Source organism: Anomaloglossus baeobatrachus, chromosome 11, assembly GCF_048569485.1.
Source record: "Anomaloglossus baeobatrachus isolate aAnoBae1 chromosome 11, aAnoBae1.hap1, whole genome shotgun sequence".
Lineage (NCBI taxonomy): Eukaryota > Metazoa > Chordata > Amphibia > Anura > Aromobatidae > Anomaloglossus > Anomaloglossus baeobatrachus.
In genome coordinates, this window is record NC_134363.1 from 71535027 (window position 1) to 71559754 (window position 24728).

A 24728-nucleotide genomic window follows, 5' to 3' on the forward strand; every position below is an offset into this window, starting at 1 on the left:
CTCTGACAGTGCATTACTGAGCTGCCCTGCCATTTTCTGAGAACACATACGCTTTTAACCACACAGACACAGTGAAAGCTATTTTTTTTCAAGTAGCAGCATAGGTTTTCCCTGCAGTATTCATTCAGGTTAAAAAAAATAAAAAAAATCTTAAAATTCTGTTTGTTCCAAGCATTCTAAATGTGCTTCTTTGAAATGAATAAATAATTTGTGGAGAGACTTTTTTACGAGCAATTAGTCAAGATATTTGTTTGTGTTTTCTCCAAATCTGCATTTATTTATATTCTACAGGTTTCTAGGTTTGGTATTCATAAATTAGAAATGGAAGTGTAAATCGATAGTCGAATGTGGAATACTTGGGTAAATAAGGCCTCTCTGATCTCCAAAGAACCAAGAGTTAAGTGTGACATCAAAGTGTAAGTTGCTCTGGGATTTCTGCTCTACGGCAAAGAAGCTGAAATCATAGAAGGAGCAGAATCCAATCCAGCATAGATACAGCAGATAACCATGAGAACATGCAGCACAGACATAGAAAGATACAGGGTGCACATATCATCCAAGGCTGGATGGGGATAAGTTAACTTCATTTTGTCTTAGTCTCACTCTGATCTCTGTCGCCTGTTCACGAGGAAAGTGCCTTTAAGGGAACCTTAAAATAACAGCTCTGCCTGGGAGATGTGATGAATGTAACAGGTGCAGAGATTATTTCCAGGCCATGTGTGTGCGTCTGTGTGTAACAGCAAGAGGGGGAGAGAGAAAGCAGAAAAGGAGAGAGCACATTGATGTCCCTGCTACGTCTCTGTAGCCTGTGAAACTTACAGCAGATTGCCTTTGAGCGACCTAAATACTAAGCAAAAAAAGAGAAGGAAGATCAGAGAAGAGAAGAGCGTGAACACCGAAAGGGTTATTTACATCAATTCTCTCAGTTTACGGGAAAAAATCCTCACTACACAAATGATGTGGCCTAATTTTTTCATGCAAGAGGAGGAGCAGCGCTTCTCGGGAAGAGGTAGAGGACAACGTGGAAAAGGCTTGACTGATGCACAAGAGGGCAAGATCAAATTGGCCTTTTTTGTGGCCCTTGTGGGGGTAACACTCACCGTGCTGGCAGTTGGGACAGAGTTTTGGGTGGAGGTGAATACCTATAAGCAGAACCACAGTATGACATGTGAAGCTGCCCATTTTGGGCTATGGAAGTTCTGCTACAAGAAACTGTGGATCTCGGATGTGGATGAATACCGTCCAACCTGTGGCCCCGCAGAGCTACCTGGAGGTATAGTACTTTTATTACATATTGTACTTGTGTTGTTTATATACAGGACCCCACATAGCTGACTTTAGAGCAAAGTTTAGAGGTGAGCAGATCAATCTCATAAAAGTAACACATCCACATAGACACATTTCTGAATTAGAATGCAATTAAGCAAGACGGACCATCAACAAAAGAAAGGATTCAGTGTTGTATTGTTGTTTTACGTATTCAGTGGTTATAATTATAACTTGTGTATAAATCATTTGTGGCTAGCTTGTTGGATGGCTGCGGATTCTAAACATGGTTATAAATACTGCTGTTAGGAATAGATTCAATGTAGAGAATAATGCAGCTCTTGTTGCTCTGTGAATTATCCTTCAGCCAATACATTTTATAGCATCCTCCATATGTTCTTTTGCATACACAAGATTTGACAATGCACCTGTTGATGTTCTTTTGCAATGTTTGTTCGAAGAGCGTTGCTACGTTTCAATATTTCTCGTCAAATGCTTATTTTTATCAATTCGAAATTGTCGGAGGATTCTTAAAAGTATCATCTTACACTGGTCATCAAAAATGAAGAAGCAAACTGAGTAGGTGTCATGTCAGAAGCATATTCTTTGAAAAAGTAGAGTCAAGCACCCTACTCCCTCTGTTGTTGCTTTTTTGTGCTATTTAGAGCAGTTTGCTCCATAAAACAGCTTACCATATGTTCATGCAGATGCACCTTGTTTGCCTATGGAGATGCCACGTAAACCCTGATAAATTAGTTTAGAAAGCATCTTAATCATATGAGTTAAAAGTTGGCATCACCATTGATTTACGGTAAAATCGTTGGAATATAGCAGCCAAAACACAACAATGTTCCCCATGGTGAAAAGGCCAAAAACAATTTTGCCACAATCACAAAAATTGAGATGTTAATAGTAGTAAACATTTACAACTTCTACAATGAACACAGAAGTGATCCCAATAACTAATATAAATAATGACTATGTAATATCCTCCGCATTCTTCTTGGCATGTATTTAATACTCTAGTAATTGTATCTTTTAAATAATTCTAACAGAATTAACTACATTTTTAATTTTTCCAAATGGAGCTTCTTTAAGTTTTGTATTTGAACCTAGAATTTTTTCTTTCTTAGACTTTTTAATTTTGGAAGATCCTGAGATGTTGAATGGGGGAAAGTTAACCAAATTTTCCTTTGGTAATGTTCCTCCTGTCCCATGTGATACCATTCATTACTACTTCTTCCATGTGATGTAAAAGGACTTCTAGGGAACAGTTATTGGTCCTTTAAATAAAATGTGTAAATTAACATTTCATCACTTATGTCTTTACAAAAGAATGTTCTATTTCCTCTTAGAATGATTATAATTGTAACATTTGTTAAAAATTTTCACTTTCTAATTTTAATTGGATAATTTTAATTGGATAAAATATGGTTAGATCTGATGCTTATAAAGGATAAGACTCCAAGGAAGTTGTAGTTTCTCAGCAGCTGTAAGCAAAATGTTCAACACCACAGATGATCTAAATTTTCAAAAAGTTAGGATATGAGTTTTGATATGTCGAAATGAAAATAATATTTTATATTTGAGAAAAAATTCTAGTTTCTAGTACACATTCATTAAGAATAAGAGGTCAGCCCAAAAATGGTGATAATTCAAGAAAGTATAGATTTAATTCCATACTTGAACTCACTAATGAGAACTCAAGTTTCTCAAGAAGGTGTATCAAACTTTGTGCAGACCCTTGAATATTTTTTTGTAAGCGACACATTTCTACGTCAAGTGGCCTGGCCATCTAAACAATACATGTGTCAATTCTTTTTTAGTTTTTATTTTAAGTTTGGTTTATTTTTAGATTAATATTGTAGAGAAAATGAAAATATGAAGGATTGAAATAAAGAAAATATACATTAGTGATTTTTTTATTTTAAAACGATGTGTACATAATTATCATAGTAATTACAGATGTTCTGTAAGGGTCTGTGTTACTTGGGATTCTGATTTTTACTTGTTTTCTAAAACCATATATATATATATATATAGATATATATATATATATATATATATATATATATATCTATATATATATATATATATATATATATATATATATATATATGTGTATATATATATATATATATATATATATATTCAATTACGGCAAAGGCTGACCTGGCTTGTGATGGCAACTAACAGAGGAGAATCCAAAGCAGTGTCCACTCGGATAGTTTTACATGACCTAAAATGGCATATGAAAAAGTTTGTCTGCACCGGTCTTCATATTTATGTTTAATCAATGCTTTTGCAATTATTATATTCATATTATAATATTGTTGGGTTACTAATAAATTGATGTAGAGATTAGCACAGAAAAAGGTAAAATGTCACAACTATCATTGTATAAAAATATGATTATGCCTAATATTTTTGCATCGGTCACAATATATAGTTTCACAATTTTCGAATGATTGTTACATATATTTCAATTATAGTAAAATTTAAGCTTGATCAAACTTAATATCCTGTGTACATTCATGACCAAACCTTTCCCATAGTTCAACATAAGCCTTTTAAGTTAGCTGTTGCGTAACCTTAGAACACTCTTCTTGGCAGAACTCTGTTAGTTTAGACTCATTGATAAATTTACATTGATGAACTGCTCAGTAAAGTACAAAAGTGCATAGTTCTTCATCTTTATTGGGTTTACATCAGGACTTTGACTACATCATTCTGAATTTTTACTTTTATTTTTCCTCAGTTTAGACCAATTTTCTATTTTTAGGTGAAATTCTTTCATAATATGGGTTGAGTTCTACTTCTCAATCATTCGTCAATTTGTTATCACAGATTGATGATCACCTACATTTTTATAGTATCTGCCTCATTATAGAGTTGCAGAAAAAGGACAGAAGACGTGTTCACTCCACGCTGCTACTGAAGACTTTCCAAAGGTAGATCCAGGACACGCCATAGAGATAAGAGGTATACAAAGCATTCAAAAGCCATTACAAGCTTCTTTTTCAGAAAAATAACCACAGTACTGAAAAAGATGAAGAAGAAGCTTGTAATGGCTATGAAATGCATTGAATAAAACCTTTTATCTAAACTGTTGTGTCCTTGATCTTCCTTTGGAAAGTCTTCAGCAGCAGCGCGGAGTGAACATGTCTGCTGTACTTTTTCTGCATTGTCTGCACTGTCCTGTGCACTCGTGTATCTGCCGCAGCTGCTCCATTATTAAGCATGCCTTATGTGTCACACAACTTGAAAAGGTGAGCGTACCTCTTTCTCTCTTATTGCATTTTTACCAGATAAGACATTATTTTGCGCCTTTGCTCCTCAGTGTTCTTTCGTCACAGAGTTGGTAACACTTGAATCTGCTGGGTTCAGAGACACCAGCAATTCTGTTGGTACTTCCGGATATGTTGTCCTTGACATGAGCGAAAAGGCCGCTTTACACGCAACGACGTATCTATCGATATGTCATCGGGATCATGGAATTCGTGACGCACATCCGGTCTCGTTAGCGATGTCATTGTGTGTGACACCTACGAGCGACCGCTAATGATCACAAATACTCACCAAATCATTGATCTTTGACACGTCATTCATTTTCAAAATATCGTTGCTTGTGCTGGATGCAGGTTGTTCGTTGCTCCTGAGGCAGCACACATTGCTACGTGTGACACCCCGGGAACGACGAACAATAACGTACCTGCGTCCTCCAGCAACGAGGTGGGAGTGATGTGAATGCAGCTGGTCTCCGCCCCTCCGCTTCTATTGGTCGCCCGCTGATTGACGTTGCTGTGACGCCGCACAAACCGCCCCCTTAAAAAGAGGTTGTTCGCCGGCCACAGCGACGTTGCTAGGAAGGTAAGTATGTGTGACACGTCCTAGCGATATTGTTCGCCATGGGCAGTGATTTGCCGTGACGCACAAAGGACGGGGGCGGATGCGATTGCTAGCCACATCGCTAGCGATGTCGCAGCGTGTAAAGCGCCCTTAAGAGTCATTTTGACAAGCAGATCAATGTTTCAAACAATTTACATTTGGAGATGATGATCCATTGTAAAGTCCCCAAACCTTCCAAAACTCTATGAAAGAATGAGGTCTTCCAAGATATATTCTCATTTTTCAAACATTCCTTTTAAAAAAATGGCATAATTTGTGTGCAAAAAAAATTGTAGGGTTTAATAAAGAAGGATTATACTTAGCATGATATGGAAAACTAAGTAAAATATGGGAAGAATTTAGTTCCAATTCTTGAAGAGGTAACATTAATAATCAAATTCATTATTTATAACGCATTTTGGAGAGCTCTTTCTCCTTCATCATATCGAAATTACATTCAAAGGTGATTTTTTGACCTGATGAAGGAGAAAGAGCTCTCAGTAGTGCATTCTTAAATAAAATCACCATACATTTTACCTGGAATCTCATTCTATTAATGGTAGCATGGCATTAACTATTCCTGCACCATTTCAAACTACTTGAAATTTGTTACAAGATCAGAACAATTCAGCGGACATATCTGTAAGGGTAATACTTTTAGTAGAGTAATATGTAACATAATTTGTAAGGCTGAAAAAAAACCTTGGAAATCCTACAATGTTGGCCATAGTGGCCTATTTTTTGTATCATAGGACTAGAAGATTCACTTAAAACTTCACTGGCGGTGTTAAGAAGTGGAGGGGGTCCATGTCACAAATATTAATGCAGTAAAGTAGAATAGTGACGTAATTGACATAATGTAGTTATACACTTATTATACCCATATAGAAAAGCCCGGACGCCTGCCCTGAAGGGGCTCAAGGGAGGGCAACATGACTGAGGAGGGATGCTAGGCTTGAGGGTTAGTAAGGGGTTAAGGTGTAGGGCATTTTGTGCGGGAAAAGTGGGGGGTGGAGTTATAAGGGCTGTGGGGCCATGTAATTGGTCAAGGGTTTGTCAGTGGTAGGGGAGTATTTATAGGGCCGAGTTATGAGGTGGGAGGCTCATTAATTACCTGGAAGACGTCCAGAACAACTGATCACCTGAAAGTGCAGGCGCTGTTTCAGGGACCTATCTGTCTCTCAGTGATTGGTAAGGACACTTTGTCACTATAAGACACATATTTTCTTAGTTTATTTTTTATAGTCAAAAAAATACAATAAATAATACACCCTTGTGAGATGAAAGCCATTTTTCTCATGTTAGAAAAGCCAAGTTCCTTGATCATCAACCCATCTTTGATAATCCAGGACTAGTAACCATAACATGTAATATTATATACTCTAGAAGCCCTTTTAATATCTTTCAATATTTTGAAATAACAATAACATTTTTCTCAGGAAGATAGGTCAATTGTTTTACTTCTGTTACAGTAAAGAACCCACTTTTCTGATGGTGTAGAAACCGTCTTTCTCCTAGACATAAAGGAGGTTTGTCATTACAGTTACATTCCTGGGTATAAACAGATCACGGGAGAGACCTTTGTAGACCTTTGGTAATTTCATACATACATTGTACAATATACAGTCATGGCCAAAAGTATTGGCACCCTTAAAAATGATCCAAAAAATGAAGTATTTCTCCCAGAATTGTTTTGCAGTTACACGTTTTGCCATACACATGATTATTCCCTTAGCGTTTATTGGAACAGCACAACAGAAAGGCAAATTGGATATAATTTCACACAAGCTTCCCAAAATAGGCTGGACAAAATTGTTGTCACCCTCAACTTAATTAATGGTTGCGCACCTATTAGCTTAAATAACTGCAATCAATCGATTCCTATAATCATCAACAAGCTTCTTACATCTGAACTGGAATTTTGGACTCTTCTTTTGCAAACTGCTCCAGATCTCTCATATTTGAAGGCAACTTCTCCCAACAGCAATTTTTAGATCTCTCCACAGGTCTCAATGGGATTTAGATTCAGACTCATTGCTGCCACTTCAAGACTCTCCTTTGCTTTGTTTCCCTCTATTTCTGGGTGCTTCTTGCAATATGTTTCAAGTCATTGTCCTGATGGAAGGTGCATGGCCGAGGATGCAATCCTAGCAAATCTTCAGATTTCATTATGCATTGCACACAGTCAAGGTGCCCAGTGCCACAGGCAGTAAAACAGCCTCAAAACATAATTGAACTTCCACCATATTTGACTGTAGGTACTGTGTTCTTTACTTTGTAGGCCTTATTCCATTTTCAAATAACAGTAGAATGATCTGCTTTCTCAATAAGTTCTGTCTTGGTCTCATCTGTCCACGAGATGCATTCCTAGATGGATTTTGGCTTACTCATGTACATTTTGGCAAAGTATAGTCTAGCTTTTTTACTTCTTGGTATCAGCAGTGGGGTCTTCCTGGATCTTCTGCCATAGAGTTCCATTTCATTCAAATTTCAAAGAGTAGTTTGTGCTGATGCTGATGCACCCTGAGCCTGCAGGACAGCTTGAATTTCTTTAGCACTTGATTGGAGCAGCTTATCCACCATCCAGGCTATTCTGCTTTGCAACCTTTCATCAATTTTTTCTGTTGTCCATATCCACTGTTTAACTACAATCCTATGGGTTGTAAACCTCTTGATTATGTAGCGCACCAAGGACAAAAGAATACCAAGATCTCTGGACAAGGACTTGTAACCTTAAGATTGTTGATATTTTTCAGCAATTTTGGTTGCCATGTCCTCACACAGTTTCCTTCTCCTCTTTCTGTTCTCCATACTCATTGTGCCACACACAGACACACAATTCAAAGATTTAGTCAACTTCTCCCCTTTTGTATTTTCTTTCAGGTGTGATTTTCATATTGCCCACACGTTACTTGCGACAGGAAAGTTTGAATGAGCATCACATGCTTGAAACAAACTTGTTCACCCACAATTTTTAAAAGGTGCCAACAATTATATTTGGCCCATTAAAGGGGATTTGTGTGAAATTATGTCTAATTTGCATTTTTGGCGGTTTTTTGTGTGTTGTTTAAATATACACAAAAAAACCTAAAAAGACTTATATAACAAAACGTGTTAATTGTAATATTTTTTTTGGTCAAAATGCTTCATTTTCTGGAACAATTTCAAGGGTACTGTCCTATATTTTAACAAACCCCTTTAAACTGTCACTATAATGCTTTTAAAGTGAATTAGAAATACTTTTAAAGTTCCCCCTCCCTAAATACTCACCACAGTGCATAACACAAGGGTTGAATAAAACAGGACTTTTTTTAGTGTCACATGATATACTCTATGATCGAGCCGTCAGGCAGCTTTTGAAAGATCATATGACATATACTCTACGGCTCCTCACATGATCCTTTTAAGTGCTGTTGACTATCTTTATTAACAGCTCTCGTGTTTGGCACTTTTGGCGACTTTTTTTGTGGAAGCAGATATACCATCATAACTTTATTATGGTATCGTGCTGTACTTTGCAGAGGTCTGCCAGTTTTTCTATTAACAGTTTAAAGTAAGGTAATCCAAGAAGGGTATGTATTAATATCAGCAAGATATTTGTAAGCTATTAGACATGTTCAGTAACAAACAAGCTGTTTTCTCAAAAGCATACAAGAGAATAAAACAATTTTTATTAAGCATTACTAGAAAGGGACAAAGTTTTAAATATTTCCATTATGTATATGTCTGCATTCCTATAGAGGATATATACTGTACGAAGCATCTCAAGGTTAATATTTGCTTCTTGACAAGTCTGGTTGTAAATCAACAGTGTGTACTAAAGGGAATCTGTCACCAGGTTTTTGCTACTTCATCTGAGAGCAGCATAATGTAGGAAAACAGACCCTGTCACTTCATTTTCTGGGTGCAGCAGTTGTGACACAATTAGAATTCTTAAGGAAGTGGTTCACCCATTTTAATTTTTTGCTATATCAATATAACCTTGAGAAACAAGGTTTCTCTCAAATATTTTGCGTTGTCAATTCTGCGTGTGAACGGCGCTATTGCAGTCTGCTCTTCCCCATCACATGACCCCGGCCTCTGTGACCTCAGGGATCCGGTGATGTCACGTCAACTGCATGTTCACATGGCATCATTGTGGCCGGCCCCAGTCTTTGTGAGTCACTGGGCTGTGGGCGGACTTTCACCGCTCGTCACGGTCCAGCATCGCTCCTGCTTTCTCACTCTGCAGTGAAGGAGGAGGGAGCAGGGAGATAATGAGCTGTGACGCTGGGCTTTGCTAAGCGGTGAGACATTGACCACAGTCCAGTCACACATGGAGACTGCAACCAGTCAGTTGTCGTGACATCACTGGATCCGGGGGTCACGCGAAGGGGGGCAGAGGACTACAATAGCGTCGCTCACAAGCACTATTGGCAACACAAGATATTTGAGAAACATTGTTTCTCAACACAATATTGATGTGGCCAATAAGGAAAAGTAGTGAACCACCACTTTAAGGTGCATGTTCCACAGCTCAGAAAGCTGTCCCCGCCAACACTTAAGCTAGGTTCACACACAACGACAGCGACAGCGATGTCGCTGTTACGTCACCATTTCCTATGACGTAACAGCGACCTTACATGATCGCTAGTTAGCTGTCAAACATGTAATTTTAAGCATCGATGGAGCAGCGATCATAGCGACTTCGACGGTTGTTGGGACGTGTCACACGCGTCACTGTGCGACGACTCAGATCTTGATAGAGGCGTGGTGTTTAACCCTAGACATGTTTTGCGTTGCCTCTTTTCACGCCCCTTTATTCCGATTGGTGATCGCTACAGCGCCTTTGCGTTTCCTTTTTCATGCCCCTCTGTTCCGATTGGTGATCACTACAGTGGCGCCTGATTGGGTGACCGTGCCAAACAAAGGAAGACACAAAGAACGACAAACTAGCGACACCAGACAGAGACTCTACTACGTGGAACAAAGAATGGAACTTAAAGAATGAAATCACTGTAACGCCTTCGGCAAGTTACCCAATCGGAATGCTGTTATGACCACCAATTGAAGTCGTGGGAGCGTTGTAAAATACACCACAAAAACACGCCCTTGTCCTGCCTTCAGTCCTACGTCACTGCCTTCAGTGTTGTTGCGACCGTCGCTGCTGCGGTGTCAAACACAAGGATGCATGTGGCGCAGTGGGATAGCAGCGATCAAAAAATGACCTGGAATATTCAAGAGTGAGCAGCGATCTCGCAGCAGGGGTCTGATGGTTGTTATGTGTCACACACAGTGACGTCGCTGTTGAGGTCGTTGCTACGTCACAGAAAATGGCGACTTAGCAGCAATGTCATTGTTGTCGTCGCTGTGTGTGACACCACCATTAGCCTTCTGTGTACATTGCATGGTCAAATAACTCCTCCAGAGCACTATATTCCCAGCAGTGATAATCACCTGGTGATAAAACTTTCATTGTAAGTAAACATCAACACACAGTGTGATAAGTGACATATCACTCAAGGTACCGTCACACTAAAGCCTGCTTTACACGCTGTAATATATCTTACAATGTGTTGGCGGGGTCAAGTCGTAAGTGACGCACATCCGGCATCGTAAGTTACATTGCAGTGTGTGACAGGTACGTGCGATTGCGATTGAACGTTAAAACGTTCATCGCATACACATCGTACCTGTCTCTAGAATTGCACGTCAGAGTGTTCATCGTACCCGGGGTAGCACACATCGCAGTGTGTGACACCCCGAGAACGATGAACAGATCTTACTAGCGTCCTGAGGCTCCCGGCCCACAATGCGGAAGGAAGGAGGTGGGCGGGATGTTTACGTCCCGCTCAGTTCTGCCCCTCCGCTTCTATTGGCTGGCTACGCGTGACGTCGATGTGACGCCGAACGTCCCTCCCACTCCAGGAAGTGGATGTTCGCTGCCCACATCGAGGTCGTATGGACGGGTAAGTACGTGTGACTGGGTTAATCGTGTGTGCGGCACGTTCAACAAATTGAACGTGCCACACATACGATGGGGGCGTTGCAAATCGCATATGAAATCGTATGGGAAATTGCAACGTGTAATGCAGGCTTAAGCAACGCTCCAGCGAGCCCACCAGAAACCTGACCTGGCAGGGATCGCTGGAGCGTCGCTACACGGGTTGCTGGTGAGCTGTCAAACAGGCAGATCTCACCAGCAACCAGTGACCAGCCCCCAGCCAGCGATTGGTAACTAAGGTAAATATCAGGTAACCAAGGAAAGGGCTTCTTGGTTACCCGATATTTACATTGGTTACCAACGTCCGCAGAAGCCGGCTCCCTGCTCACTGCACATTCAGTTGTTGCTCTCTCGCTGTCACACCCAGCAATGTGTGCTTCACAGCGGGAGAGCAACAACTAAGAAATGGCCCAGGACATTCAGCAACAACCAGTGACCTCACAGCAGGGGCCAGGTTGTTGCTGGATGTCACACACAGCAACATCGCTAGCAACATCGCTGTTGCGTCACAAAAGTCGTGCCTCAGCAGCGATGTTGCTAGCGATGTTGCTTAGTGAGACGTGGCCTTTAATTCAGTGTTTTAACCCCTTTTTGAGGTAAGTACAAGACAGGGTAGAGACAATTAGTGAGATGAGTGATGGTGTCTTACTTAAAGGTGTATAGACCAACTATAGTAGTCGGTGTTTAAGGTAGTTGCGCTAGTTATTATAGGGGGGTACTAATCGTCTCTACCCTGTTTTGCACTCTCCCCACTTGACCGGTCTGTACCAAGTGGACATTTGAGAAGCTATATAGCTTTTTATAATTACTTTTTTAATATTGAATATTTAATAAAACATTTTTTAGGAGTTTTTTCTTTTTGGTCTTTTGCTTTATTACTCCTACAATTCATTAGTTTGGTTTATGATCCATAAAGTCCCCTTGGGAGACTAGTAAAATAAATAAAAATGTAAAAAAAAGTTTTTAAAAAAATAAAAAAACTTAAAAGTGCAAATCACCCCCCTATTTGTCCCATTGAAAATAAAATAGTTAAAAAAAAATATAAAATACACACATAATTGGTATCTCCGAAGTCCGAAGTTAGAAATGCCCAATCTATCAAAACAAAATTAATTAATCTAATCGGTACACGGCATGGTGAGAAAAAAATTCCAAAAGCTCAAATTACGTTCTTTGGTCGTTGCAAATTTTTTTAAAAATGCAATAACAGGGATCAAAATGCAGCATCTGTGCAAAATGCAATAACAGGCGATCAAAGCGTACCTTCCACACATAAATAGTATCATTAAAAACGCCAGCTCAAGATGCATAATATAAGCTATCACTGAACCCGAGATCACAAAAAATGTAAACGCTACGGGTCTTGGAAAATGATGCAAAAAGCACCACTTTTTTTTGGACAAACTTCAGAATTTTTTAAACCCCTTATACAAAAGTAAAAGTATACATGTTTGGTATCGAACTCATACGGACAAGAGGCATCATGCTGACACATCATTTTACTGTATAGTGAATCCCGGGAATAAAATATCCCCAAAACAATCGTGCAATTACACTTTTTTTGCCTTTTCACTGTACTTGGAATTTTTTTTCCTATTTTCCAGTACACTACATGAAAAAACTAGTAGTTTCATTCAAAAGTAAAACTCATCCCTCAAAAAATAATGGAAAAACACTGAGAGGTAAAGGGGTTAATTTCTACATTATGCTGTCCACAGATTACAGAGCAAAAAACCTGCTAACAGATTTCCTTTAAATATGAAATATTTTGTTGACTGAGAAGTTGTGAATTATAGTGGCTCATGTCTGACTCAAAAATGTATGAAGCTAAAATGTACATATTGCTAAAATTCAAATCTCACTTCACGCAGGGGTTTGAACAGGTGATCTCTGGTTGTTGGTCCATTCCACTCTTGGTTGGACCACAGCCTATTTTGTGTTGAGATAAGTGCTGAAGGATCTTTTGTCTTTCTAAAGCTTTGTCTTCCCGTTTCACTTCTATTGAGGTGTGTGCACTTTCTCGTTTGGTTTGCCCAATCACATTTTGGAAGGGGCTATTTATACTCACTGCTCACATGTCTCAGTGCTGGCTATATTTCTGGATGGATGGTTGTCTGGAGTCCCAGCGCCTCAATTAAGGTTTTCTTGCTGACACATTGCTATTGCTATTCGCTGCAGTTAGTTTGTGTGATTCCCTTCCCAGTTATCTCCTATTTTGTTTAATTCAGGTTTGGAAGGGTTTCCATGTATTTTGTTATTCTTTTTGGTTTCTTGTATTCCATCATTCTGGTGCGACCATGTTTGCATGTTCCCTGCCCTGTGTCTCACCCTCTGTTTTTGTGTACTTCATTTATGCTTATAGTTCTTTTTATCGTACACTTGGCTTTAGAGATGAGCGAACCGGTCGCGGTTCGGCTCGAGGTCGGTTCGCCGAACGGGGGTCCCGTTCGAGTTCGGTTCGTCGAATGTTCGACGAACCGAACTCGAGCCAATAGGCTATAATGGGAGGCAATCACAAACACATAAAAATGCATGATAAATGTACACAAACAGTTAATAAACATTGCCATAACACTTACCGGTCCTCGCGATCCCTTCTGCACTCTGTCTCCTGCCGCTATTCCATCCGATGATCGCTGAATCCTCCCGGTGACGGCACTGGCAGCAGAGAAGCAGGACCTATCGTGATGTCAAAATAGCCATGTGACCAGTCACGTGGCTATTATCTCATTGGCTACAGACTGGTCACATGACTAAGACGCGTCATGTAGGACCTGCGAGTGCATCTCTCCGGTACACGGTGCACATATGTGTATCGCCGTGTACCGGCGACATGCTCTAGCACACGGTCGACTCCCCGTTCCGTTAGGGACCGGCTGACACAGCCGGTCATTAACGGAGATCACCGTTGCCATAGCAACGCAGTTAGCGGTGACGTCACCGCTAACCGCGGCTCCGAGAGCACCGTTGCTATGGTAACGCGTCTGTCAGCGTTACCGCTGTTACCGCTGACAGCCAGCACTGATCACTCACGGAGTGAAGGCTGCACGCTGCTTCCCGATTGTAGTGAGGATTGTACTGAGGATGAGGTTCCCCAGCCCCAAGTGATGGGCTGGTGAACCTTATCCTCACTACAATCGTCACTACTGCTACACTAGTGAGGATTGTAGGGAGGATGAGGTTCCCCAGCCCCAAGTGATGAGCTGGTGAACCTCATCCTCACTACAATCGTCACTACTACTACACTAGTGAGGATTGTAGTGAGGATGAGGTTCACCAGCACCAAGTGATGAGCTGGTGAACCTCATCCTCACTACAATCGTCACTACTACTACACTAGTGAGGATTGTAGTGAGGATGAGGTTCCCCAGCCCCAAGTGATGGGCTGGTGAACCTCATCCTCACTACAATCATCACTACTACTACACTAGAAAGAAAGAAGACAGAAGAGCAGGATCGTGGAGGGCTGACAGGGGGTAATAAAGATGGAGTCTCTAATGTGTCTGTGTATTTATTTCTATTAAAATATTTTTTCTCTGTGTGGTGTCTTTTTTTTAACCCTTTATTGGAGAGTCTTAATGGCCGGGTCAAACGTGCCTGACATTAAGAATCTCTGGCTTAATACTGGCTAGTAAAACAAAGCCAGTATTAACTCATGATTACCCAACAAGCCACCCGGCTCCAGGGCTGTTGTAAGAGTTGGATACAGCGCCAGATGATGGCGCTTCTATGAGAGCGCCATTTTCTGGGACGGCTGCGGAGTGAAATCCGCAGCAGAGGCGCCCAGAAACCTCGGGCTAACCTGTGCTGCGGATTCCAATCCCCAGCTGCCTAGTTGTACCCGGCTGGACACAAAAATGGGGCGAAGCCCACGTCATTTGTTTTTTAATTATTTCATGAAATAAGTGAAATAATTAAAAAATAATGGGCTTCCCTATATTTTTGGTTCCCAGCCGGGTACAAATAGGCAACTGGGGGTTGGAGGCAGCCCGTGGCTGCCTGCTGTACCTGGCTAGCATACAAAAATATGGCGAAGCCCACGTCTTTTTTTGGTGGGCAAAAAACTTCTGCATACAGTCCTGGATGGAGTATGCTGAGCCTTGTAGTTCTGCAGCTGCTGTCTTCTCTTCTCCATACAGACAGACAGCAGCTGCAGAACTACAAGGCTCAGCATACTCCATCCAGGACTGTATGCAGAAGTTTTTTGCCCCCTGAAAAAATTATGTGGGCTTCGCCATATTTTTGTATGCTAGCCAGGTACAGCAGGCAGGTACAGCTGCCCCCAACCCCCAGTTGCCTATTTGTACCCGGCTGGGAACCAAAAATAAAGGGAAGCCCTTTTTTTATTATTTCATGAATTTCATGAAATAATTAGAAAACAAATGACGTAGGCTTCGCCCCATTTTTGTGTCCAGCCAGGTACAACTAGGCAGCTGAGGATTGGAATCCGCAGCACAGGTTGGCCTGAGCTTTCTGGGCCCCACTGCTGCAAATTGCAGTCTGCAGCCGCCTCAGAAAATGGCACTTTCATAGAAGCGCCATCTTCTGGCACTGTATCCAACTCTTCCAGCACCTGCCTGCTATACCTGGCTAGCATACAAAAATATGGCGAAGCTCACGTCCTTTTTTTTGTAGTTTTTTGGCAAAAAAAATAAAAAATGCTTCCCTGGATTTTCCATTGCCAGTGAAGGTAACACCAAGCAGTGGGGGTTAGCAGCCAGTAGCTGCTTGGATTACCCTTAGCTAGCAATACAAAAAATGCAGCGGGAGCCCATATATATTTTTTTTAATTATTTATTTAAATAACTAAAAATAAAATGGGCTTCCCTGTATTTTGATTGCTGGACATCACAGTGCTGTAAAAATAAATCTTTAAAAAAATGACGTAGCTCTCCGCGGTATTTTTGATTTTCAGCAGATAAAGCAGACAGCTATGGGTTGCCACCCCCATCTGCCTGCCGTTACCTTGGTTGGCAATCAAAATACAGGGAAGCCCATTAATTTTTTCTATTTAAAAAATAGTTAAAAAAAAAAATGACGTTGGGTCCCCCCCATTTTTGATAGCCAGCTAGGTTAAAGCAGACGGCTGTAGCCTGAAAACCACAGCTGGCAGCTTTACCGTGGTTGGGGATCCAATGTGGAGGTCCCCTCAGGCTCTTTTTTATAATTATTTTATAAATATTAATAATTACACAATAAAAGTAGGGTCCCCCCCAAATTGGATCACCAGCCAAGGTAAAGCGGACAGCTGTGGTCTGGTATTCTCAGGGTGGGAAGGTCCATAGTTATTGGGCCTTCACAGCCTAAAAATATCAGGCCGCAGGCACCCCAGACGTGGCGCATCCACTAGATGCGCCAATCCTGGCGCTTCACCCCAGCTCATCCCGTGCCCTGGTGCAGTGGCAAACGGGGTAATAAATCGGGTTGATACTAGCTGTAAAGTCACCTGAGATCAAGCCCAGCAGTTTGTGATGTCATGGCGTCTATTAGATAACCAACATCATAAACTGTCAGTACTAACAAAAAAAAAAAAAATCGACAAAAGAAATTTATCTGAAAAAACAGTCCCCAAAACATTTCCTCTTTCACCAATTTATTGTAAGAAAAAAAATAAAGGGGTCCCACGACGACTCTGGACCGTCTAGAATATGGGTGGGAGACACTCAGGGAATGTATCCCCCATTTTCTAGGAGTGCGGACCCTTCATGTGAGGAGTGTGGGTGCAATGAATCTGCACTCACTCTCCCCGGGTCCACAGCAGCAGAGTCCATGTCGTAATTGTTGCTACCAAAGCTGCAATGCCCTGCTCATGAGGTAAGGGCATGCCTAATCAGGAGAACTACTGTAGAGGAAGCTCTGCTCACTGGTATATAGGTGCTCAGAGGTAATAATAGATAAAATTAGTGAGTAACCTCGGCACTCTAAATCTCCCAGACTAAGTCAGTAAGTCACAACGGATAGTATAACAAAATCACTCTTTATTGGTCCGTATTAAGAAAAAAATTTTTTCATAAGCATATATGTTTTTGTCCAAAACAAGTTACAAATGACGTTTCGGCCTCAGCCTTCGTCAGATTGGACTTATCTGCTTGTAATCATGAAAAATGACAATAATCAGTATCACATAAGAGTGAGAGAACAATAACATAAACACGAACAATGTAGAGGTACAATTGGGATGCAGCAAAAAAATTGCAACACAGGAAGAAATGAAACACATGATACAAATGTCATAATACAGTACAAGGACAATATAGTAATGACAAATATGGGGTCAGAGTAGGCTTAGACAGCTCTGGTACGAAAGAGATGTCAATCATAAAGTAACATGTGCAGTAGGTGTAGAGCTACAGTATGCATGGCAGAGCTAATGGGTAGACTGACCTTAGAAAAAGAACGGAGAAAAAGTGGAGAAAAAGTGGAGAAAAAGTGGAGAAAAAATGGAGAAAAAGTGGAGAAAAAGTGGAGAAAAAGTGGAGAAAAAAAATGGAGAAAAAGTGGAGAAAAAGTGGAGAAAAAGTGGAGAAAAAGTGGAGAAAAAAATGGAGAAAAAGTGGAGAAAAAGTGGAGAAAAAGTGGAGAAAAAGTGGAGAAAAAAATGGAGAAAAAATGGAGAATAAGTGGAGAAAAAATGGAGAAAAAGTGGAGAAAAAATGGAGAAAAAGTGGAGAAAAAGTGGAGCACCCTTTGGTGCCTTTCATGTGGCACTAAGGGGTGCTTAGCTTTGTATTTAGCCAAAAAAATGAAAACAAAAATGACGTAGGGTTCCCCCTAGTTTTGTAGCCAGCTAGGGTAAAGCAGACGGCTGCAGCCTGGAGACCACAGCTGGCAACCTCACCTTGGCTGGTAATCCAAAACTGAGGGCACCCCACGCTGTTATTTTAAATTAAATAAATAATTAAAAAAAAAAACACGTAGGGGTCCCCCAAAATTGGATCACCAGCCAAGGTAAAGCAGACAGCTGGGGCCTGATATTCTCAGACTAGGGAGGTCCATGGTTATTGGACTCTCCCCAGCCTAAAAATAGCAGGACGCAGCCGCCCCAGAAGTGGCGCATCCATTAGATGCGCCAATCCTGGTGCTTCGTCCCAGCTCATCCCGCGCCCTGGTGCGGTGGCAAACGGGGTAATATATGGGGTTAATACCAGACCAGATGTGTAATGTCACCTGGCATCAAGCCCTGGGGTTGGTGAGGTCAGGCGTCTATCAGATACCCGACATCACCAACCCAGTCAGTAATAAAAAAAAATAGACGACAAACACATTTTTATTTGAAAAAACACTCCCCAAAACATTCCCTCTTTAACCAATTTATTAGAATGAAAAACAAATCCAGGTCTGCTGTAATCCAAGGGGTTGCCATGACGATCCACACTGTCCCAGTCAATGAAGAGCAGGATGTTCCCCATTGGCTGAAAGAGCAGTGCAGTGACCTGAGCTAACATCAATGGGTCAGCCCAGGTCACTGCAGGGCATGACAAGTGCTGCTGTCAGCGAGGTACATTACCTGCGCTGATCTCCAGCACACTGACAGCCCCTGTCACTGAGTTCAATGACCGGCGCCTTCACACCAAGTATCGCGAGAGGCCCGTGACGTCACCGCTAGTCAGTCTCGGGTCGGAAGCGAGAAGTGATATGACAAGCGGCGGCCATGGAGGACAGTGACAGCGCTGAGGTCGGGATGGCGGGACTTCATCACTGCAGGTAAGCCGAGCGGGACCATGTGTGTGTGTGTGTATATGTATGTGTACATGCCGCGGGCAGGAGGGGGCGGAGCGAGCTGAGCGGGGAAGTGTGGGCTTCCTGCACGTAACTAGCATAAACATCGGGTTACTAACCAAAGCGCTTTGGTTGGATACCCGATGTTTATCTTGGTTACCAGCTTCTGGCAGGCTGCCAGCGATGGCTCCTGCACACTGTAGCTGTAAAAAGCCCTGCTTTTTGCTGCTAGAACCGTTCTCGAACGTATCTAGAACTATCGAGCTTTTGCAAAAAGCTCGAGTTCTAGTTCGATCTCGAACAGCCCCCAAAATCACTCGAGCCTAGAACTGGAGAACCTCGAACCGCGAACCGCGCTCAACTCTACTTGGCTTATAACGTTTGGTGCAGTAAAGACTCTCAAGGTCAGCGATCAACGAGTGAGGGCATGCTCTTAGTGTGCCAATCTCCGCTGTCAGGCAGGGACAAATTAGGGTCAGGTCTAGGGCAAGTACTAGTCTGTTTTAGGACATGTGGATTTTGGGTTTTACATCTCCTCTGATTTCTCCATCCTTATGAGTGTTAGGGCCCAGACGTAATACATGCCTCCTTTATGGAGTATTTTTTCAAATACATTGCTCAGGTGTGATTTTGACCCATTCTTCCATAGAACCACTCTTCAAATTCTTAAGGTTTTGTATGCTTTTACTATGAATTCTGAGCTTTAGTTCTTTCCATAAATGTTCTTTTGTATACAGGTCGAGTGAATGGCTCGGCCATTCTAGCAATTTTATTTCTTTCTCTGAAACCAATTGAGAGTTCCTTGGCTGTATGTCTGGGATCATTGTGTTGCTGAAATGTCCACTCTTATTTCATCTTCATCATCCAGGTAGATGGCAGCAGATTTTTATTAAGTATTTCTAGGTACATTTGTCCATTCCTTCAATTATATGAAGTTTGTCAGTGGCATATTTTGAAGAATAATCCCCACCATGATTTTACCACCTCCAAACTTCACTGTTGATATGGTGTTATTGGAATAATTTTTGCAGTACCTTTTGCCCTCCAAACATGGTGTATATTATGGCATCCAAAGAGTTCAATTTTAGCTCATCTGACCAACTTATTTTCTCCCAGTATTTCACAGGCTTCTCATAAATGTTACTGAGCAAACCTTTCACGCACTTGATCATGCTTTTTGTTCAGTAATGGAGTCTTGCGTAGTGAGCGTACATACAGGCCATGGAGGGGGAGTGCATTACTCATTTCTTTGAAACAATTGTACCTGCTGATTCCGGCTCTTTCTGTAGCTCCCCAAAGGCGGGTCTTGTACAACTTTTTTGATAATTGTTTTCACTCCTCTGTCTGAAATCTCGTGGGGAGCATTTGGTTGTCGCCGGCTTATGGTAAAATTATGGTCCACTTCTGGATTATGGCCCCAACAGTGTTCACTAGAACCTTCAGTAGTTGAGAAATTCTTCTGTAACTAATGGCATCGCTATGTTTTGCTACACTAAGATTCCAAAGGTCTTGAGACTGCTCACTGGTTTTACCTATCTTGAGATGTTTCTTGTGTGGCACCTTGGTAAGGAGACACCTTTTATAGACCAACAGTTGAACCAGCTGATGATAGTTTTCACTAAGTGGCAAAATTGCTTTCTAATGACTGATATATTTCATCTAGTGTCATGACTTTCCATGGCATTTGCACTTCTTTTTTTCATGTTTTCATTACTTTTCCGAGTGTCATTTTGCATTATTACAAAAAATGTATGGCTATCTATAGTTTTATTTCTTGCATTGGAAGCATTGTTACCAATGTCTGGTGATGAAATCATCTCAATAGCACTTTTAGAAATATTTTTACTTAGAAAATTGGTGATGTGTTCAATACTTATTTCACCCTCTGTAACTATGCACTATATAGTAACATTTTCAGAGAAAAAGTAGGCATTAAGAGGTAAAGGGAATTTGTCAGTAGGTTTTTGTTATGTAATCTGCAACCAGAATGCTGCAAGGGTTAACATTCAGATTAAAGCCCTCTGTCTCTTATCTCAAAGTGTGTTTTTGTTTACATGCAATGCTAGTTTAAGCTTCCTTGCTTTATGATTAGTCTGAATGAGGAGCACATGAGCTGAAGCCTGACTCTGCCTCTTCTGTAATGAAAGCCTGGTGTGGGTGGGGTCAGCTTCCTCAGCTCTGCTACATGCAAAAAATTAAATCTTTGTTTATATCAGAATGGCTGCTTTCAGTAAACTAAGTGATACATCATTGGATTCAGGATCTCTTTGCCTACATCATGCTCTCAGATTAGGTAACAAAAACCTGCTGACAGATTCTCTTTAAATACAGATTGTTGGAAGGTAGTAGGATAATACCAGTTTCTCTACCTTGATAACATCTGTTTGTTGGGGGTACAGTAAGGGCGGCTTTGCACGTTGCGACATCGCAAGCCGATGCTGAGATGTCGCACGCGATAGTCCCCACCCCCGTCGCAGGTACGATATCGTGTGATAGCTGGTGTAGCGAAAATTATTGCTACGCCAGCTTCACATGCACTCACCTGCCCTGCGACCGTCCCTCTGGCCGGTGACCCGCCTCCTTCCTAAGGGGGCGGGTCGTGCGGCGTCATAGCACGTCACACGGTAGGCGGCCAATAGCGGCGGAGGGGCGGAGATGAGCAGGATGTAAACATCCCGCCCACCTCCTTCCTTCCGCATATCCTATGGAAGCCGCGGTGACCCCGGTAGGAGATGTTCCTCGCTCCTGCGACTTCACACACAGCGATGTGTGCTGCTGCAGTAGCGAGGAACAACATCGGACCGTCGCGTCAGCGTAATTATGGATTACGCCGACGCTGCACCGATGATACGATTACAACGATTTTGCCCTCGTTAATCGTATCATCGAGCCTTTACACACTACGATGTCGCATGCGATGCCGGATGTGCGTCACTTTCAATTTGACCCCACCGACATCGCACCTGCGATTTTGTAGTGTGCAAAGCCCGCCTAAAGGTAACACTTGGTTTATCTTGACAAATAACAAATCACAATATTGCATTGTACAAATAAGACAGAATCTCTTTAAAGCAAATGTATCACCATATATCACAAGACAAACATATATATATATATATATATATATATATATATTTATTATAACCTACATCTTTTATACATGAATGGACTGACATACTTTCTTTGAAAATCTATGTTGTAATGGCTGTGTATATTCCTTTCTGTCAGTTTAAACTCAATCTTCACCCACAGAACATGACTGGCAGCTCCTCAGTGTCCCTCCTCCCTGCTGCTGATTAAATTATTGCAAGTTGCAGCAGTCAGTGAGGCTGGATGGGTGGGTGGGGAGTGAATACATTTAAACTCTTGAGCTCTCTCACTCCTTGGCTGAACTGATAAAATGCTCATCATAATATTGGGATTATATATCTATTCTAACTTTGATTTTCAAGCAATTACACCTGCCTATAGCAGATTTATTTATTAATGTATGCAGTTCAATGACAGATAACTCATCCTCATTAAAAGGTTTGTCCACTTCTGAAAAACCCCTGCTTAACCCCTTAATGGCCTATGCTGTACCCAAATAAGGTACAGGTATGATGTATAGATACATCATGGTGATTCTGCCCGCTCAATTGTCACCAGAAGATTGGCTTAAATGACAGCCGAAACACGGCTCTCAAAACCAGGAGCAGTGCCTGCAGTGGCCGCAGATGTTTAGTCCCCTAAATGCCACGATTGATATCTATCACAACATTTCGGAGGCTGGGAGAGAGCTCCCTCTCCCCTCTGATCGGCGCCCCTAAAATGTCATTGCAGGGGCCCGAATGTTGCTATGGCAACCCTAAGTTGTTGTGATGACCTTCCAGCAAGCCAGTTAGACCATGCCAAAAGCATGCTCTAAAAGGATTATGTCACTACATCACAGACAGGTGTAATGCATTGCCAAGCTGGTGAGATCAGAATAATAAAAGTCCCAGAGAGGGACTAAGTAACAAAAGTAAAAAAAAAGTTTTTAAAACATTGTAAAATTATTTTTTAAAAATCACAAGCTATAAAAAAATGAAAAAAAAAACCCATTATAACAATAAATACATATATTTATGTGAAAACAAAAATCAACAAAAAAAATTAACATATTTGGTATGACCAGGTCTGGAAAAGTCAGTCCTATAAAACTGTTTGTAACACTTCCAGTTAACATCATAAAAAATTAAAAATGTGGCATAAAACTATGCTTTTCGATACAACCGCCAAACAAAAAGTGGAATAAAATACAATCAAAATCACAAACGCATGTAATTAAAAAAGGTATAGGTGGAAACATCATCTTGTCCCACAAAAAAACAAGCCAATAGCATGGTGTCAGTTATGTATTTCAGACAATTTTATGCTCCAAAAGTGGAATGGTGTGCCTTCCCTTCCAAGCTCTGCCATACACCCAAACAGTAGTTTTCCACCACATGTGGGGTATCAGCGTACTAAGGAGCAATTTAACATCAAATTAGACAGACAATAGTGCTAGAGTGATTTTTTTGTCATAAAAAGTAAAATTTTACTTTCTCTTTTAATTCCTGTGAAGCATCTGAAGGTTAAAAATCTTTGTAAATGTGGTTTTGAGCCCTTTGAAGGGAACAGACAAAAACAATACAAAGAAGCACATAGTTGAGCAGCTACAATAGGAATGAGGGTACTGCTCACAAGCTTACAATCTATTGAGAAATAGGGGGACACAAAAGGTAAAGCGTGCTTGTAGTGTCTGGTCTGGACATCATTATGATATTTTTTTTATTTCATATAAAGTTGAATGATCCAGTCAGTAGACAAATTGTTTAAAAGAACTGAGAGTCCTCAGTGGTTGATACCTTTTAATGGCTAACTGAAAAGATGGTAATAATAGCAAGCTTTCCAGACTACTCAGGTCTCTTCATCAGGCATGGTATAACACAAAATTTGAAGAGTCACATATTTATTAGAGTTGAGCGCGGTTCGTGGTTCGTGGTTCTCCAGTTCGCGGCTCGAGTGATTTTGGGGGCTGTTCTAGATCGAACTAGAACTCGAGCTTTTTTGCTAAAGCTCGATAGTTCTAGATACGTTCGAGAACGGTTATAGCAGCAAAAAAAACAGCTAATTCCCAGCTGGCATTCCGCTGTAATAGTGTAAGTCACTCTGTGACTCACACTATTATGACATTTCAGTGTATAGTGTGCGTGAACAGCGCCTTCAGATCACTGCTGTATGTATAATGGCGATCGCCATTTTATTTTTTTCCTTGTCTTCCTTCCCTAAGCACGCGCGTGTAGTGGGGAGGGCCAGCATGTCAGCCAATCCCAGACACACACACAGCTAAGTGGACTTTTAGCCAGAGAAGCAACGGCATGTGTGATAGGATGTCCATGTCACATGTCCCTACATTATAAAAACGAGTATCTGCCCGTCCGGACGCCATTATCTCTTCTGCGTCCTTGGTGTCAGACATCACTGGCGCAGCTCCTATCGCCGATACAGCTGTATACGCTCCATACACAGCGCTGGACAGCTTAGGGATAGCACTTTCTATCAGTCCTTTTAAGGGCTCATACCGGCAGGGTCAGAGACATAGGTGACAGGTCCTGAAAACAGATTTTAACAGCTACACAAGATGACAGCGTCTGTGTAGCTAAGGTCAGGGATTTCCTCGCTGCATTTCCCCATTAGGAGGGATAGAAAGGCAGGCTTCCTTTCCTCTACCCAGAGACCCACAACCCTGCCACTGTACCCTCCTGCCCTTTGCACACTCCAACTCATTATAACTAAGCCATTATACTAGCAAACACTGAGTGAACTTAGTGGCATCCTAAACGTGGCTATTGGACTTCTGTATAGTCGC

At 41.4% G+C, this 24728-nt stretch overlaps 1 protein-coding gene across 1 annotated transcript in view; it reads left to right on the forward strand.

The window, feature by feature from the left end:
* Nucleotides 1-486: 486 nt before the first annotated feature.
* The window catches only part of CACNG6 (calcium voltage-gated channel auxiliary subunit gamma 6), a 276802-nt gene continuing 252560 nt past the window's right edge, over nucleotides 487-24728 (forward strand). Inside the window, exon 1 of the mRNA XM_075328941.1 lies at nucleotides 487-1273. Within this exon, the coding sequence (XP_075185056.1) occupies nucleotides 955-1273 (319 nt within the window). The 5' untranslated portion in view covers nucleotides 487-954. The remainder of the gene's footprint in view (nucleotides 1274-24728) is intronic.